Genomic DNA, 20,323 nt, shown 5'->3' with positions numbered 1-20,323 from the left:
ATAATAAGAATGATAACGCTCACAAAGTATTTTTCACCTCTTCCCAGAACTCAACCTTCTCTTTAAAGATGCACCTGTTGTTTGAAAACTTGTTAAATGTTCAAGATTTATTACCCCTCGCTACCTCCCCTCCTGAGTCCTGGTGTCTCTGCCATGCAGTTTAGCAGTGAGGTTCAAGGCGAGTTCCATCAAATACCACCGAACAGGGGTCTGATTTCTATCACGATGATGAATGTGATCGTGACCAAGTTCATAGGAATGTTGTGGGTTTTGGGGGATGGATTTGAGGGATTTTTGGAATTTGAGCTCCTGTCTGCCCTAGTGCCCTTGTCTGGATTTTGTTTAAAAGCCCCCCCCCCCCCACAACCCCACACACCACTTTTCTGTAGCTTTTTTACAAGGCAGAGTCACTTTGAATCTACTATATGTTGTCCTTTTTATTTTAGAAACATTTTAAAGTCCCTCAGTGTCCCCTCATGGTGAACTGACAAATATTTAGTACAGTGTGCATGTAGGCTACATTGTTTTTTTGTTGTTGTATATATATTATACAGATATATGAAATAGAAAATATACAGGAAACAATGTTATCCCGACTGGATGTAAGATAGATAACATGGGTGAGCTATGATATTGCACCAAAGTAGCTGTATTACATGTAGGTCAAATTAAGAATTTATACTCCTTGGTCAAATATACGTTTTAGATTTTAGAGTACTGTGCAAATTGAGAATTATGAGCCTCATTGTAATGTTTATCAGTGTGCTTAAATACAGTCAGAGGCCATCATACTTCTTTCAAAATATTTGCAATTACTGGATTTCCCATTCCAATATGATATTATCATGAGAGGCCAGGGCTTATTTACGTTTGCTGTGATTCAGCCGTCAAGTCAATGTTTGAATAATCTAATTACCAAAGCCGATGATCGTTCCAAACTGTAATACTTGAAATCTAATATTCAGAAACGTTATACTGTGCCTATGTCATCCTAGCCATCCTGCATTACAAACAAATGTGAAACTGAATGAGCGGTAATCAGTGAATCAAAACAGTTGATCCGATAGATTATTGTATTTTTTATCATCGTTTTATGAGTCATCAGTCTGCTCTTTCTATTTTCTCTCATTTTATTTGCTTTCATTTTATTTGCTTTCATTTTATTTGCTTTCATCTCTGAAACTTTATTGGCTGCCCATAAGAAAGCTGTTGTAACTGCTATTGAAAATAGGCCCTACATACTGTAGCTATTATGGCCATTTTGCAGACAGCCAACAAATTGCTCTGCAATGATTTGGAGATCTTTTATTTGAGATTTATAGAAGAAGACCTTAGATTGAGGAATAGTTATGTTTGGAAAAGTCTTTGAAATAACCCCTGCCAGTGGCTTGACATTTGGAATGCCTTCCTTTTGTGTTTTTCTATACTAGCAGCCCCAAGGGAATAAGTATCTTAGTTATTACCCCTCTTGCCCACAGCAGACAACACATTCTACATGTATTAAAATACAATCCCATATGCAAGTACAACTCAAATACGCTGTCAGATCAGCCAATGAATGATTAATGAACATCTAACATTCAAAATTATGAACACAACCATTGCAGTAATGATAATGATAACAACAAAAGCTTGTACTAATATACCTTTGATGACAATACCATAATCTCCTGCGGTTTTTCAATCAATGGTTCATAATCGTTGATATTCCAGAGTCCCCTGTCGGAGCAGCCTTGAGTGTTTTCAAATGAAACGCTTTGTATCTCAATTTTGAAACCAGCAGGTGCGAGGGCAAACCAAACATGTTGTGTGTTGTGTTTTCATTCAATTGATGGATCAATATCTAAGCTCTTTGGGTGATGATGACAGCTGATATTAGACCTAGTACATGTACATCATCCAGAATTATCAGAAATTATGATGTAGTCCTACCACAACCACAATTACATGATTGGTGCTTTTGTAATCATCTGATGAATGCCATTTTTGCACAGAGTGAATTCAATTCTGGCTCTCCTGTTGGCAGGCAAAATTGGCTTGTAGCCATTATTTTCGACCCACATCAAGATGATGTTTAGGTGCGAATCAAAACAGATAATGATTCATTTTCTGTGTGGTTTCTTTCAAATATAGGGCCTATGATGTTTGGTCTGAAGCAGCAAGAATAAAACGACAATTCTTATCAGTTTTTGTGTTCCTTTCAACAGCTTATAATATGTTATAAAATTACTTGCATAAAACATAATATACCAGTAGATGGTTTTTTTAACATTCACAGTACAAAGATCAAATCATGTTGCCCAAATTCATATGAGAACACATTAAAGAAGAAATGGATCAATTTTTGTTTTCTGAGGAAATGTAAACTATTTTTTTCTTTATTGACAGATGGTGACCATTGTAGAGATGGACAATAAAACATGTCATCTTATTACTGTGCATGTTGGAAGATCTGTATGACATCAAACTCGATCCAAGAAATTCTATATCTGTATCGGGATCATTTTGATTTTCAATATCCTCTCCATCTATCTCCCATTTTGGTTTGTTTATCTTTCATCCTGTTGTGGAACGCTAAATTTAGCATGCTGTAAACCAGGAATAGTGAATATGAAAACCTGATGGAGTGTGAGCATGATAGGGTACGAAAGCAAGGGATTGATTTGCGGCCCAGTTCATATTTTAAAGATATTAAGGCTCTTACTATTTTAAAGTCGTGAACAGCTAAATTTAGCATGCTATAAAACCAGGAATAGTGAATATGAAAATCTGATAGAGTGTGAGCCTGGTAGGGTATGAAAGCAATTAGGGATTGATTTGCGGCCCTGTTCATATTTGAAAAATAAGGGCTCTTACTATTTTAAAGTGGTGAACTGCTAAATTTAGTGTGCCGTAAACCATGAGTAGTGAATATGAAAATCTGATGGAGTGAGAGCCTGATAGGATACGAAAGCAAGGGATTGATTAGCAGCCGCATTCACATTTGCAAAACATGGACTTGTACCGTGGTGGTTAATGCACCACTGGTGTAAACTGCATTGCCCATAAATGAATAGGCCATGTTGTCAGATTAACAAAAAAATAATGTGTGATACAAAAGTAATGTGGTATAGGCTTTTAAAACTGTAAATGCCATTTTCTAGACCAATATGCAATTGCCTGTAGGAATTGAGCTACAGAGTCATTTTACCTGGATTTCCAATAACATTAGCACCCTCACAGAGTGTGTAGACACTACATCAGGAAACCTTTTTTCCCCTTCTGTACATCTTTAAAAGTAGTCCTCAGGGCAGTTCACTTATTTCCAGGAGCACTGTGAAGATGAAAGTATATAAAACCAATTGTTTGTATGACAATGTATATTTTATTGTACATGTACATGCCGACTGCAGCTGCTATTATTGTCTTGCATTCTTGTTGATGCGAATCGCTCCTTGTGAAAGCACTTGCATATTTTTGTGGTGTGAATAGGGTCCTTGTTTTGACACGTCGGGGCTTGTGTTTATCCCCAATAGGAGGAGGCATCTGAAAGATATCAAAATATTGACGTAAGAATTATTGGGCAATATCCTTTGAAAACATGAACCCTTGGAATATTATGCTAAAAAATGAAATAGAGCTCACCTACTTGAGCTAGGGTTGAATTGAAATTATTTATAGAAGTGGATGCTCAAAAGCAGCAGATGTTTTGACAGTGCTAATGAGAGTAGGATGGTATATATGTGAGTTTCATGTTAGTTTCATGTGACTTACTGATGTAATATACAGATTGGTCCATATTGTGAGGAACTTTTGAACTTCTCTTTCATATTTTTCATTCCAAAATCATGATTTGTTCACAATTCTGAAGTTAATTCCAGACTAGGGAGTAATAATTACAGGAACCAGTAGTGATTGAGAAGATGGAAATAAAGATGGCCTTTCGTTCCTCATTGAATTGGAACAAACATATCATTGTGCTCATTTAGTGGTGTGGACGTCATAACTTTTTGTTTCTAAAGAGTGAGTGTTGGGTTATTTTCTACAGAGGGAATCACAACAAAAATCCTTTCACAAACAGAATGAGAGCTGATGCTCTCTGTCTTCTTGAGCTGCAACCTGTTTTTCATTTTTTCACCCGGAATAATCTTATTTCTATAACTTTTCAGGCTGCAGTAATAGCCTTTGCATTTCTGCAGACCTACAAATGTATGTATCAATATTATATTGATCATGATATTACCATGATTAGTGTTATCATATTGATATTTGCAATAGTGATCACCAGTTAAAGGTAAAGACCAGTATTGGAAACGCCCCAATTTCAAAAAATGAAATGGAAGCTCTCATTACCAATCATGTGAAAGAATATGTTTTGACTAATACATGATAATAAAAAATTTGCCGGGAAACCGCCTACTAATTCATATATTTGGTAAATTTGTTTCTCTCATGGTCTGTGAGAGATATAGGGTAGTCCCATATACATCTTTCTGTGTATAGTGCTTGTAACTTTACGAAGAATGGGCCAAATTTCTTATCATTTTGATGATTCTAGAACCTTGCAGATGCTAGATGCTAGATGATCAACCTTTTCTGATCGATTCCACAACGTTTCTTTCACAATGCAATCGCATGACCATAACTGGTCTTTACCTTTAAAGATTTATAATTGAACTTATGTGAAGCAGACAGCTAGAGCATAATAATGAAAGATTTGTGAACACACTGTATAATCATCTACCTCCCCCCTTGATCTTGCAAACTGTCCTTTAAATTGGCGGCAATTGCAGACAAAATGAATGGAAGCCTTATGAAGTTTCACTCCTATTAGTTCCCTGATTCATAATACTTCAGAAAGTTTTGTCTGAGAGGGCCATAATTGGCACAATATTCATGTTATCAGGCTTCCAATAATTCACCAACTTATGATCATGTCAGCAAACACCTAGCCTCATTATCCCCAAGGCATATCTGGTTTTGCCTGCGGATTGAGGAAGCTAGATTAAATTGGATCATTTTTGTGGGTGGAAAAGAATGAAAGTAGGTTTGAAATATCATACGTAAATAATTTGCAATTTTGCTGTATGCAGGGGAAAAGCCAATTTTTTGATCTAGCTCGTGTATTGATTCCCCTTGTGTGGGAAGAAAGAGATATTTGTGACAGTCAAAGGAGGCAGTATCTTCCTGGGAATGGTTGTGACCATCTGTTTATGATCAAGATGAGAATATATCATTCAAGATAGATGATCCTTCTGCTTTTATGTATTGAAAGATTTCTCCTTACAAATGATTTGTTTGTGTAGCAAAATTGCTGAGCAGTGGGCAGTAAATGGAGCATATTGAATGGGTAATACAAAGCTGTCGTTGTTTTCTTTCTCCTTTTGAATGCCCTCTAGAGAAAGGAAGATTCGTTTATTTGGTCAAAATAAGTGTCCCTGTTAAACACAAGGGATACGATCTGCACTCTTTGATCTTACTTGAATACTGTCAATTATTACAGTACTTCTTCTTGACCTCTTCCTATTTATCTGTTCATTGTAAACCAGAAACTTTTGCAAACTATTCATGACTGCAACAGTGGCAAAAAACTTTGGGAAAATTACAAAATTCTAGTGTTGTGATTTTTTATTATTTGGTGGTTTGAAACTTTTGGAAGAAATCTGGATCGCTCAAAGAAATTTGCAAAATGTTCTGTTTCTGGTATAAATTACAAGGAAGCCTACAAGTTTCAAAATTGTTGGACAACAGTCCTTTCCTCTCAACCACCAAGTAACAATGGTTCCTTTTTTTGTTTTCACTTCATCCTTACAGGTCTCTCCATTCACCCAAGGACTACATGTGACAGCTAAAGGGTAGGGTAAGGTGGGACGACGCGCCACGCTACCAAGATGCCCGCCAAGAGGCGGAGCGTGTTCTGCTGCCTCGGCGGTGGGGATGACACGCCCGAGATCGTGGTGGACAACAACATGGTCCTCCACACGATCAAGGAGGAGGATCCTATGCCTCCCCTCGACGAACTCAACGCCAAGTTTGAGGAACTTGTGGTAAGAACAAACAGCTTTCATCTCTTATTTACAAAATACAGTCAAACCAGCCTCAGTGACCACCAGTCAACAAAGACCACCTGTCTACAACAAGCACATTTTTTGTTTCCCTTGAAAATTGTTTCTCATTGAAACATGTACTAAAGGAACCTGTCTACAAAGACCACTTTCTGTGTTTCCCTTGGGCGGTTGCTGTAGACAGGTTTTACTGTAAATGTATGTATTCAAACCTGTTTATTAAGGCCACCCAAGGGGAACAAAAAAAGTGGACACTTTTGACAGGTGGCCTTTAAGGAGAGGTGGCCACTAAGACAGGTTTGACTATAGTTGGAAAAACTACTTGCACTTTAGTCATATTTAGAATTGATTAATTAACAGGCAGTCCCTGGAAGGAATACCCCACATTGCCTTATTTCGAAATCTACATAAAGTACGGAGTAGTTTTTAAAATTGTTTAGGAACTTGTAATTCTATGAAACCATTTCTGCTTAAGGTAGGGAATACGAAAAGACGTCATGTGACCTTAGGGTTGTTGAAAAATGTTTCGAAAATAGTTTTCAAGAAGTTTTTGATAGTGCAGTCATTGTTGCCAATCAATTGTGTGCATACATGTACAGTACATGCAGTACATGATACCACACAAGAAAATGATGATTTTGTGACCAAACTGTAGACCTTGTAAAAAATATTTTAATACAAAAGTAAGAATAATTACATGGGAATCATGCATTTTGATGTGTATTTGTTTGTTATAAATCGACAATAATACTATTTAACTATTGAAGTCATCTTTACAAAGACACATGAGCAGGTCTCTGTGGAAAACGTCCAGAGTCAGAGTCACGCTTATTTTTACCCTGAGCTTGTCAAGACTGTTTACCGTTCAGACGTGTCTTCCTTCTCAAATTAAAACCTATAAATATCGGGCTCAAAATAAACCGTTCTGGGCCAGACGTCCTAGAAATTGATAGTTCATTCCAGATTCCAAAACTTCCAATAAGTTTCACGAGTTGTGTGACCTTTTACTTGATTTGACTTTTAACAGCACTTCTCAGCTTTGGGCAAAGAAAATTTCTTTATTTCCACGTCATACACAAATTGTAGGAATAAGCAACCCAACAGATGTTACAAGATTTTGAGAACATCAAAAGTTAAGCCTTCATGTACTTGTGATCTACATTGTGCATGTATATAGACTACTTGGTATGTGGTAGGAATAAAGCTCAGGTAGAGAAGATGTTGCACATATTGTTTGGGCATAGAAACAATTTTCAGGGCAATCTGTGAAGCGGCTATTAAAGACATTAAGGAAAAATGGTATAAATCCAGATTATCAATATTATTTTGTTGGCCTACATGCAATTACCAAATGATACCTTGAATGCCGATACTTTCCATTCGGACATGTTCATTAAGAAATGAAATTATCTTCCTGTGACTAATGACAATTTATGAGGATTAGGGGGAAAAGGCCACTACAGGTTGTATGTCGTAATAAAAATATCCAAAGCCAACTATTTCTGGTGCCAAAACTGCACATGCTTGCTCTGTATCACCTAGTTTTGTAACTTTTTCAAGTGAAGGTTATCAAAAAGCCAAGGTCATACAATGTATAAATATGACTGGGAGGAAGCCAGAATTTAGAACTCACGCATATAAATATGTACGTGCGAGCCTGCATCATTGTATTCTTGTAAGGTCTTGTCATATTACAGGCATTGTGGTCCCCTTCACATCCAAATCAATCAATTTTGAGTAGAGAATTCACGAGGAGATGCTTGATAATAGTTAATTAGCATTGGAGCTATTATTAAAAGGGTAATTAATTATGAGGGAGAAAGTCAACTTGATTGGTGTTTTCAAGAGGTACTAATGAACTTTGGGAAGCAAAATTCATGTGATTAGAGTGAATTATTAAACCGATTCTCTGTATGCCAAAATGTACATGTATAGTGACTTGACGGATATACAAAATATTGAATATTTTCTGATTAACCATCTTAATTAGAGCAACAATCAGGGAATCACTTCACTCAATTTGGTCAGCCCATTTTAAGAATGGATGCATATTTGGGGATTGTTTATAAATTAACAACTAAATGAATTCCAGTAAAATACATCTAGTACGTACATGTACATAGCACATTTCTTATTTTTATACAAATTTGTAATAGCTAGGTTACATTTATTTAAAATCATTTGGATGTTTCTTTACAATACAAACAGTAGACCCTTTGTTTTGAAGATTTTTTCCATTACCATATTAGGCAAGGAGACCAGCCCCGAATCACCGGCCCTGCAAATGTTGAAAGTGTGGATGAATTCTGCATGCCTGAAAAAATCATAAACAATCCCGTCTGTCACATTTTGTGAATGTGTGTTGGGAGAAGAATAATTTATCATTGTCTCATTACTCCAGTCCAGACTTTTTCTTTAATCATTGAATGATTTAGAGAATTGTTTATCTTTGAACTTGAATTAAATGCAAAACATGACTTTTACTGTCACATTATTTCATTTAGTGTTTGGGCTTCGGGAAATTTATTCCACTTTCGAATTAAAAAAATGGAGAATTATTTTTGTTTTCCTAGACAAATTCAGCCTTTGAATTAGATCATTTATTGTCTACAAATTTGTTTTTGTATTTAAAAGAAAAATCTCATGAACATTGTACATGCACAGTATATGATTAGAATCAATGCTAGCAAATTAATTAATAGATGAACTGTTATACCTGAGAATCTGGAATTTACACTTTACTTTGACTTCATTGCTCCATGAAACTAATTTCAAGTAATAAAATGGGCTGTATGATATAAGTTACAGTCATTACTCATTTTATTTTGTCAAAGTATAGTATTAAATTTTTTTGAAACAAACATTGTGAATGATTTGAAAATATGCTAGCAAATAGATTTATAGATGAACTGGTATATTACACATAATCTGGATCTTCGCTCAATGAAACCAATTTCTAGTAATAAATATATGGTATGATTTATTGCAGTATAAACTGCAGTATCCATTTGACAGTTGTTACTTGTTTTTTGTTTTTTCAAAATATTTTTCATCAAGCAGTAAACCAATAGTGCAAGGTTCTACATCATGGGGAAAGAATGCACCCATGATCTTGCACTTTACTGGTTACATAACAGGCAGAGATTTGAAATCATGGGCTGTTATGTAATCAAGAAAACTGTCATCCTGTCAATTAAAGTACATCGCAAAGTACATGATGGTCCATGTGAGTGACCACTGACTTTAACCTGTTTCCATATTCATGATGTAGAAGATTTATTTGAATGGGGTATTACATTATCTTTCTCTATCTAACGCACAATTGATATGATACAAGATGCTGTTGTCATATATTACTGAACCATAGATTATTGCCAACCCTCTCCACCTAAAAATCATGACATTTGATTGGCTGAGAGAAAATTTGTTGTAGAAGTTCAACATTTGTTATCTTATTGTTATTTTATTGAATGTCAAGGAAAACGATGGTGCATTTCAATTGCATAAAAAGCCTACCTACAATGACAATTTGGAAGTTTGAAAAAAATTCTTGTTAGGCCTTGATTTACTGTTTCTCCTAAATTCTGTATGTCCTTAATGTCCATGAAACTAAAGCTTTATTCAAAGTTTGAAGTATGGAGGCATTTGGTTGATCAAATCATGGATCTGTCAAACTCAAGACCAAACCTTGTCAAACCAGTTACCAGATCACATATCCGTATGGGCTTCCTTCCTCTCCCTCACCTATCTAGGATGTGGTATGGTGACAAGTCAAGGTCAAAGCCATTAGGAGAAAATATCAATTTTACCTGGTATATACCCTTCTGTTCCGGCCTGTGTCTGTAAAGAACAGAAGGGCATTGAACACCATGTTTAGAATAAATGGTATGAGTTAACAGCGGGGCCCGCCGGCCTGGGACATATGGGTGCCCACATTTAAATATGGACCCCAAACTTCTGATATTTTTATCAGGGCTCATGCATAAAGACAATAACATGTTCAATCGGGACCACCTTCCATTATTTCTATGTTTGTTTTAAAGGTAAAGACCAGTATTGGAAACGCCCCAATTTCAAAAAATGAAATGGAAGCTCTCATTACCAATCATGTGAAAGAATATGTTTTGACTAATACATGATGATAAAAAATTTGCCGGGAAACCGCCTACTAATTCATATATTTGGTAAATTTGTTTCTCTCATGGTCTGTGAGAGATATAGGGTAGTCCCACATACATCTTTCTGTGTATAGCTGTAACTTTACGAAGAATGGGCCAAATTTCTTATCATTTTGATGATTCCAGAACCTTGCAGATGCTAGATGCTAGATGATCAACCTTTTCTGATCGATTCCACAACGTTTCTTTCACAGTGCAATCGCATGACCATAACTGGTCTTTACCTTTAAAGAAACAATGTTGGGGGGGGGGCATGTATAGTAGGCACCTCCTAGTGACAAGCCCTGTATGTAGTTTACATTCCCAGGTTTACAGTAATAATAGCCAAGACAATGGCTGTAGCCTGTAGGGGTCATTCATTAATTAGCTGTATTTAAAGATAAACTTTGAGTTCTGGTAATGCGATTGCATTGTGAAAGAAAAGGTGTGGAATGGATCAGAAAAGTTGATCATATAGCATGTCAGTAATGGTGTGTAATGCAAGGTTCTGGAGTCATCAAAATCATCATAAATTTGGCAGAGTCTTGGTAAAGTAACAATCACTTACACAGAAAGATGTATATGGGGACAACATGGTGTCGGGGCTAGTACTACCCTGATTTCCTTATCTTTCTATGCTCATTACTCAGCCAGTATACATTTTCTTCCAAAATTGTTTGGCACATGACATTTATTTGTAATCTTGAACATTCAGTGTAAGTTTCGTTAGATTCTGTGAGAATTCATTTTCTTTTTATACCAGAACTCAAGTTTATCTTAAACCAGTAATTTATCTCACTTTTCTCTCATTTAATTTGTTCCTTTTTATCTCCATCCATATCTCCCCCCTCACACTCTTTCTCTCTCTCCTATCTCTACTCCATCTCTATGTCCGTCTCCTACTCTCTATCCCTGTCCCCCCCCCCCCCCCCCTGTCTTTCATGTTGCATCTCCAGGCTGAGTTGGATCTTGGAGCGAGCCACAGAGAAACCATGTTCAGCCTGTCACCCGAGAAGAAATGGCAAATCTACTGCAGCAAGAAAAGGGTAAGATTATATCTCAATTCCCATCTGTTAAGAGCCAGAAGGGTGTTAAATCTTTGTAAAATAATACAAGTTAATACCCTTCTAACTCTGAATTCGCAATCTTTGAATGAACACTCAATGAATTACATTTTATCACATTGAAGAGCTTGTGCTTGGGCTTCACACTATTTCAGTTCTGGAGGGAATTGTTGATTTTTTCAGAGAAATTGTGAATGTTCTAAGCAAGCCTGGTAAAGACCTGGTAAAAAAAAGGTTTGTTTTGATAATGACTCAGAGAAATACCTTGACAGTGCATGTATAGGGAAGGAAATACAAAATGGGTAATGCGGCTGTGTTGATAATGCCATTCTACAATTACAGCCTTGAGCGGGGTAAAATCAGGTTACAAGTGTATGTTCATTGATCGCGCACAGTGGCCCAATGGACAAGCTTGTATCGAATATTACCACATAAAGAAGTCCATTCTCCCTTCATTTGTAAGCCCGGAGTAGCCATATGCAGGAAAAGCTTGTGATTCAAGTTCTCCGCGGGAGCGTTTGCAGAAATCATCTGAAAGTGCACCGCCATAGTGACGATTGTATCGGAGAAGTAATCCAATACGGGGGCAAATCCCGTAGCCGGAGGGGGCGACGAAACTATACTTCCCAGCATGCCGCATAATATCCCACAATCCAATCAGTCAATCATTTCCACTCAGGAGCCCCCGAAGCCATCTCACGAGTCCACTGCAGAACCAATAAAAATGGGTTTATACCAAAGACAAGCTGAAAACATCCCATGTTCCATCTTCCAATTTTGCGGGAGGAAGATGATGAACATCCTGGCTTGGAATGGTTTAAAGTTTGATTCCTCTTTTATGAGGAGTAGGAGTGCTTTGATGGAGCATTGAGTAACAGAAGTTATTGTTTTTAAGTTGGAGGGATCTGTGGGTATAGTTTCTTCAGTGTTAGGATTCTTACATTTTCAAGACAAAAAAGAGAGTCCAAGTCTAGATGATGTTCTCTTTTTCCCAGATTCAGCAGAAGGTTTCAAATTCTCTCCCATTATTAAAGAGTAAGAAGTTGATTATTGCTTATTGAAGCTGTAACATGCATTTGAGAATTTGTACAGACTTTAATATGATGGAACAGCTGACTTAATAATTTAAGGTATTTTTCAAATTTAAGAATTGATACAAGTTTGTAATGATAGATTGCGTAAAAACAATACTTTTATTCTATTGATTAATCTATCAAAGAGTCAAAGAGATGGATTATTTCATGAATCATTTCATGAATAGAGTTTAGAACAAAATTATTCAAATTTTATGGGCAACAGTGTATAAGGGACCCCCCCCAACAAAACAAAAAAAAAAGTGAACCCCAGTGTACCCCTCCCCCCCCAAAAAAAAAAATGCAAGGGTAAATACAACTTTCATGAAAGTCATTTATTCTGGATAATCTGTACTCCTGTGACCTACTAATCTGCTCTTTAGGACGTCTGAGGTAATGTGTGAAAAAATGTCCATGACTAATTTCTAGCTGTACACACATGAAAGTATTTGCTCTTTTCCCACAGTTGCATTTGAGTGCAAAATAACACCAGTTTGCGCACCACACATCAATATTAAATACAATCCTACCCTTGTTACCATAAATTATTCTGAATTTTATAGAAACCACAAAACCAGACCATAGTATGACTCACTGGTGATTGCTTATCAAATTTCATTTTTCCATCACCCAATGCTCTTCTGTATTCTGGGTGTATTGGAAATGTAATCATATTTTGATGGTTTACCTCCAAACCAAATGTTACCACCTCCCCAAAGCTAATCTACATAACGACCTCCCGCTGATGACCTCTTAAACTTCACTTTTCAATTTCACAGTTCATTTCTTTATTCTTTGATGTTTGAAATGAAATTATAGCTACATTATGTTCTACCATCCAAATGATATCCTGCTGATAATGACACCATTAAAGGGTATATATTACAGGCCATTCTAAAACCATGCTTTAGTACACATAAATGCATTTCTGTATTGTGTTTAATAGATGCATCAACGTTAAATTTTGTTTTTCTCCTTCGCTATGAGCCTATGATATCTACATTTACTCGTCAACTTCTAAACTTCTTTTGTCTAAATAATAATATATGTACACAGAAAATCATATTATATTTGTATGATTCACCTTCCAAATGACATCAATATTTAATTGTCAACTCCTTAATCACTGTGCATTTCTGTCTGTATTCTAATACATACACTGTAGATAGAAAATTGAATTATATTTTAATGATCCGCCTTCGTAATGATATCTACCTTTAATGGAGGGCTTTTAAAAGCTTGACAGAATAACCATGACTCATCGATGGGTATGACCGTGCTTCCCTCGACCATGCATGCATCCCTCCACGTGTGCATGCGTTATCTAGAGTTGGTCTACATCTCAGGGAATCTCATTATAACTATGTGTCGACTACTCGTCCGTGTTGTTCACACGTAAGTGCAGTGACGTGTTCGTATGACTACTGCTAGGGGATTAGCACCTACGAAGAGCCATAAATTGAAATGATGACAACAGGGCCTAACATGTATTAGACATCATGTTCTTCATAAGAACAGCTACATATGTACGTGCATCGAGCTACTGTTTGGCTCATGTTGATTGCATTAGCAATGCAAATTTGTATTCCTCAACATTTAATTCGTAGGAGAAAAGGAATGAATAAAAATGGAAATGAATATGAGATTCATGAACCAGATGAGTCATATGGCTGTCTTAGAATTGAATAAGAGTCTGGAGTTAGATTTCAAATGATGTAGTACTACAATATGGTTATATATATATATTTCAGCAAATATGGAATTGTTATGTTGGTTTGTTCCAATTGAGATTTGCTCAAGATTTTGATTCATTGTTATAGTAATAATACTATCACTGTCGCCCTATCAGATATTATTTAGAAAATAATCTCTTTTGAAAATGATGACAAAAGACGAAAGTGAAAAAGTTTTTAAAATTTCAATGTCTATAATTACTTTTTTACCTGATGAAATGGTAATGAAGTATTCTGAAAGGTACATGTACCAAAGGAACTTTTTAAAGTACATTCATACTAAAATAAACAAATGCACACATTTTCTGGAATCTTTCACAGTTTATATGAGTTGAAAGAAAAAATAAACAAAGTTGAAAGTCTATAGAATTCTTTTCAAGTCATTATAGTCTTTCAAAACAGACCTTCTAAGTGAAAGATCTTCCCACTTATTTTGTCTAAAATAAAAAATTAAAATATTAAAACACAACTTATTGTTCTGTCCATTTTCCTTACCCTTGTCTTAAAGTTAAAAATGAGTCGGATTTGCCAGATATTAAAGAAGCTTACTATTAAATAGGGGTGATGAAAACTAAAAAATCTGGAATATGTTGAACCCTACATGTGACAGTACTAATTTTAATCAGTGAGTTTAAAAACTCAAATTTTGGTGTACACATATTTCATATACCGGTATACTATTATATACAATGTAAATTTACTGAATACTGATTCAGTAGGAAATGTATTAGTGTAGCTTACAGCCACAGGAAGGTTGGAAATCACGGTCCATTTAGCTTGTTTATAACAGGAATCAGGATAGTTGTCATTAGCTAATTGTCATATGTTTTTGTTTAGTTATCCTTGACATAGATCTATTTCATCAGAAAAGATGTAAAAGGTATGCATGATCAGTGGCCTGTGGTGACATTTAACATACAGAGGCATATGGTAGAGCCTTGTTTTCAATATGGTTATGTTTAAGAATATACCCTTTTTAGAAAATGTTCTTGTGAATTGGATAATTTGGGTGTACAGCTGCTCATTTTTGTGCGGATGTTCCATATTAGAGATCATATTGTTCAAACTAAAACCACCTGAAAGATATGAATATATTAAAACCACAGGAATTCTATGAAGCCGATATCCTACAAAAAAGTGCCTTATAAAATAGGATACAGGATTTCCAGTGCAAACGGCAGGGATAGATGACTTGATCCGTTTGTTTAATGGCCCTGTGATGTACTGGTATAGGTTTATGGAATAAATCACATCTGTAATAGCTAAATGGGGCATGGAAATGGATAGCATTTTAGTGGGTCAGCAATTTCTTTTATGATGTCATAAAATTCCCAATTTAGTTTTATGTCAATGACATTGTACTTATGATTTGGGTGGAGAGAATTTAGTGTCCAGAAACAAAATATGTCCCATTTGTTTATTGCAAAAGGAAAGCTTTTAAATGTGTAAGTTTATGGTAAGATGGTTTTAAATGGTCAATATAAGGCTATTAAAGTGGTTGGGAAATTATACTGGTATTATAATGTTGGGTATTAAAGGGTAACAGTGATTCATGGCGATTATATACACTTTTTTTCTTTTTCTTATACCGGAAGTCAAACACAGAGATTTTGTCTGAAAAACCTAAGATACTAAGATATGATGAATAGGATGTTGATAGATCATCCTTTTCTCTTCATTTGAATGCCAGAGAGGCATATTTCTCGGTTACTTTGAGCTGTTTTTTCTGGTTTACAAGGTGTCCCTTTAAATATGGAAGCATTAAATTAGCAAGGCCATTCTATGTATGGAAGGTTAGGGTTATGTTTCTGCCATCAAGTGAGTCTGGTCTGGAGTCAGTGCCAAGTATAACCAGATGGTGTTTATCCAGTCTGATCAGGAGCAACAAGGTCATGTGATCTGTCAGGTGATGAGAGAGCTTGGGAGGACACACCCCTTTTCAGTAGCAAAAAGAGTGTGAAAAACACATCAAGAACATTTGAGTTTACATTTCAAAATCTGGCAAATAAAGGTGGTTGTTGGATGGATGATTCCAAAGGTGATCAAATAAATGGATTTCATTTTTGGAATCTTTATTTATAGGTGAAATGAATGAACTATGAAGCTTGATTGAATTTTGATAGAGTCTGTCAGTATTTGAATTATTTCCAATAAGAAGTCATGATGAAATAGAGCCTTTGGATCTAACATCACTAAATAACCAAGTAAAATATATTTCCCCTCAAACACCTGAATCAGACCTCCTCTTTTCACCTCTCCCACTTTCCATAACCCCCCCCCCTTCAAGTTTTTCTATTGCTGTTCCACTGAGATACATTTCTGTACAAGCTTGTTTATCTTTAATGAGCTCACTTGAATTACACACCTAGCTGTCATTCACAGGGTCAATAATCATGTAGCTAGGCGGGTCCAAATATTATTGGCACACCGCTCCATGACCCAGAACTTGATCCAAAAATACCCTTCACCATCTGTCACTAATTACTTCCCTGTCTGTTCTTCCACTACTTCTCCTTTGGTAACCCCCTATTCATACTATCAAACTTTATTTTATATTTACAGAAATTTGTATGTATGGCTATGTACGATTAGCAATTTATTTTCCTAGTCAGAAAGTCATATCAGGAGTTGTAAAACAATTGAAGAATGTACAGCAAAGTGGGGGTTAGAACTTATTGAACAGTCATGTAGGAATTGGGGTCCATCCATAGTCTGTATGAATATCGTGTTGAATGAAAACTGGCGGTAGTCATTTTCAGCATGCACTGATGTGCCCAGGCAGCTGTATGTTGGAGCAATGCCCATGATATAAGCTGATGCTAAATTTATGGTGTCAGCTGACTTCCATAAAACTATTTTGATAAATAGTGTCCTTTAAAGGGATTGTTGAGTTCTGTTGCAGAGGGCGTTGCACAAAACATTTTTTTTGGTGAGATAATGAAAAACTGAGTGTCAATTTGAAAGAACATACAATTTAAATGACAAAATCATCTTTGATTGATGAAAATCCGTTCAGAGGCGGCTGAAATATCCAAAAATATAACGATTTCTAATATTTCTGTACCAACACAGATATTTGATCATTTGAAAAAGACGTTGAAAAAGTTCAAAAAACGAAATAGCGCCTTTTTCTGTGTATTTCAGCCAATGCTGATGTTGGCTTTTTTGTGTTGGTATATTAAGCCCAACCAGCCGGCCCATTAATTAACGGTCACCGTATTTTTTGGAAAGTGGAGCTGAATTGGTATAATCGTATTGGCTAAATTTCACACATTTTGGGGTCTAAAATTACCTTCATAGCAACTTTAGGTCCTCAAAGGACACTAGAAATGTCATAGATATTGAATAAGAGCAATAACTATGCACTTTGAAGGCAATTGGGGTCTGAAAACAGAACTCAACTATCCCTTTAAGGCTTTATACGATATTCATATTTTGTGTTAGCCTCTTTCATTGTACAGCGATTTATTTAATGTTTCTTTACATGGATATTTCTCTGGTGTGAATGACCTGTAAGTCTTGGAACATGATGGGTAAAGTTGATGATGTCTTGCATACATTGTCAATGACTAGATGGGTGGGACAGGAACTGGACATGTTAGTCTGATTTGACACCTGGAAAGCATAACTAGATGGACAGCTGTGACCATTTTCTTCCATTTTAGTTGTCATATTTTTTGACAGGATTATTACAGGAGGGAGACGGCCCTTCTCCTACTGTCTCTACTCATCCTTGCATCATGAGTCTCTTAATTTATATTCCTAAAATAGTGGAAAACTCTTTGGTGAATTCATGGAGGTTGGTTTTTCATTATCCTCAGGCGAAGTTGATTATAATGCAAAAGTTAGATGAAGTCTAGACTTATGTGCTAATCAATGTTTATAAGGGCATAAGCACTCATCTTGTCATGTTGATTGAAGTCTTGAAGTTATGTAATGTACACTGTCAGTAACTCAGTATAGTATTGGTGAGCATGTAGGTGGTTGACCCTTTCTTTGCCGATTTTAAGTATACTTTCATATTTCATTTCCTCCAAAGCAATCGTATTTCTCTGATTTAACCTTGGTCAAACTAGTATAGAGGAACAAGAAATAACATGAGGGAAAATGGCACATAAATGGGATTTATGTATCAGCATCTATGGCTATCGAAAATTGGAAGACGGATAAATTCTCTAGCAATAGGACTTTTAGGATACATATAATTTGTTGGTTGAGCCGTCTTCAAACCATTGAGTCATGATATCTTGGGCTAACAATCTTTTAATAGCATCAGATCCATGTTTATTGACGACACTTGTAATCTTCTTTGGCAGGGGAATTTTGAATGAAGCCACTTAGGAGGGTTCAGAAGTCAATCGTTATGTCACATGCTATTCCGCTTGTAACATACCCACCTCAATTTGAATGTCACAATGTCACAAGTCACATACAAGTCACTTCCCCTAATGGCAAAACCATCCTTCTACCGTAGATGCTTGGAATACTGGCACTGCACTTCCATCCATCCCTCCCCACATGCATGAACACTGCTGCGTTAAATTTTCTATCCCTGTGAAAGAAAAATGTTGTAAATGCTTTCTGCGGCCGGCCGCCATTCTTAAATCAAAATTTGACTTATAAATGGCTCCCTGCCTGCAAAGAAATGCCGAGCAGACTCGGAATCTCAAACTTTGGGTGTGAGATGACATCACATAGTTAGAACCACAAACAGATTTGGCCGAGAGATCCCGGGGAGAACGTGATCATGGTCCACGCTTGCATCCATCGCTGCCAGACCAGAAACTACTGGGGCTGTGCTGTAGTCTTGTATCTTAGACTTCAAATGAATGATATTATGAAAAAGTGCCATTACAAATTGTAAAGGCTTGTTTAATAGTCTCAAGAATATTGTAATTTAAAATATAATATTTTCTTCATATTTTTGTGTTCTGTTTAAAAAAGAGACGGCATCTCCTTCCCAGAAAACATGACTTCTTCCTACAGTTAAAGTGTCTTAATCTTCCTCAATCTCAGAAAGATTTATATTAGAATGAAAAAGATATAATTCAATTTGTAAGTACTTACTGCTGAAAGTGAAATCAATTACATTTAAAGAGTATATGTAAAGGGAAATATTTTTCACTTGGAGACATTTCATTATCATTTATTTTATGGAAAACTTGAAATATTCATAAAGCGATAATGATATAGAATACAGCTGAAACTTACACCCTTTGAAAAGCCTATGGAAGATTTCATTGAAAGGCACTTTACACTTGTTCTAAATCTGTGAAGGTATGTACTCTAACTAAATCTATTATAGCAGAACCTCTCATCTGTAAATGGTATAATCTTTCTAGACTATTCCTAGTATCCCATGACCTTCACGATGCTTGCTTGCCCATCCATCCATGATGTCCATCCATCAAGTCCAATTTCCATCTTCAGATGTCTTCCCTTCTCCCCCCCCTTCTCCTGCTGGAGACTCGTAATCCAATCAGGGACCATTAGCCTGTTTAGACTGGAGGAAACTCCTGTAAAGAAACGTCAATTTGCGTAAAGAACGTTCATATTTAGAAGTGACATACAGAAGTGAAATGAGGTGTGGTATGAAAAAACGTGATGTAAGGAAACTACTTTTGAAGGGACCATTAGCCTGTTTAGACTGGAGGAAATTTAGATGAAACGCCTGTAAAGAAACGTCGAATTGCGTAAAGAAACGTATTAAGAACGTTCATGTTCATAAGTGACGTACAGAGGTGAAATGAGGTGTGGTATGAAGAAACGTCATGTAAGGAAATTACTTTTGAAGAGGTCAGATGACATGGCAGCTGGTCAATCATCAATGTTTATACAATATAAGCCCTTCTGGCCAAAATCCTTGTTCAGATTTTGTATGAAATGTCTAAAAGACAAGAACAGGAACCTGAATCTCTATAGAGTTTTCATTCAAAATGATGCTCAAACGCGCATGTTAGTTTACATACCATGTTCAGACTACAAAAAATAAATACTTATTACTAATCATAAAGATACAGTATATGGTTTTCATATACTGTAGTTATACAATGAATATGGGTAGTCTGAACAGGGGGCATGTCTGCAGATCACCCTGATGGTATACCCATGTGTACCTTCACACCGGAGGAGGTGCGCAAGTAGGGTTGGGACATGAATTTTCAATTTGCAAACTTGATGGGCTATAACATTTGGATATTACTCCACATGTTTGGGGATGGGTAAGGGGTACATGTAGACTAGATAACTGGT

General features: G+C 36.2%; 1 protein-coding gene across 2 annotated transcripts in view; it reads left to right on the top strand.

Annotated features, from left to right (window-relative positions):
• The window catches only part of LOC583322 (disheveled-associated activator of morphogenesis 1-A), a 106,421-nt gene that overhangs the window by 15,662 nt on the left and 70,436 nt on the right, over positions 1 to 20,323 (top strand). For both annotated transcript variants that reach the window (XM_030999775.1, XM_030999776.1), the window contains exons 2-3: positions 5,794 to 6,026; positions 11,158 to 11,247. In XM_030999775.1, the coding sequence (XP_030855635.1) occupies positions 5,871 to 6,026; positions 11,158 to 11,247 (246 nt within the window). In that variant the 5' untranslated portion in view covers positions 5,794 to 5,870. The remainder of the gene's footprint in view (positions 1 to 5,793; positions 6,027 to 11,157; positions 11,248 to 20,323) is intronic.

This window comes from Strongylocentrotus purpuratus, unplaced genomic scaffold (genome assembly GCF_000002235.5).
Source record: "Strongylocentrotus purpuratus isolate Spur 01 unplaced genomic scaffold, Spur_5.0 spur5_scaffold_5, whole genome shotgun sequence".
NCBI classification, from domain to species: Eukaryota; Metazoa; Echinodermata; class Echinoidea; order Camarodonta; family Strongylocentrotidae; genus Strongylocentrotus; species Strongylocentrotus purpuratus.
Note: the sequence above shows the minus strand (reverse complement) of the source record. Positions and strands in the feature narration are given on the sequence as shown.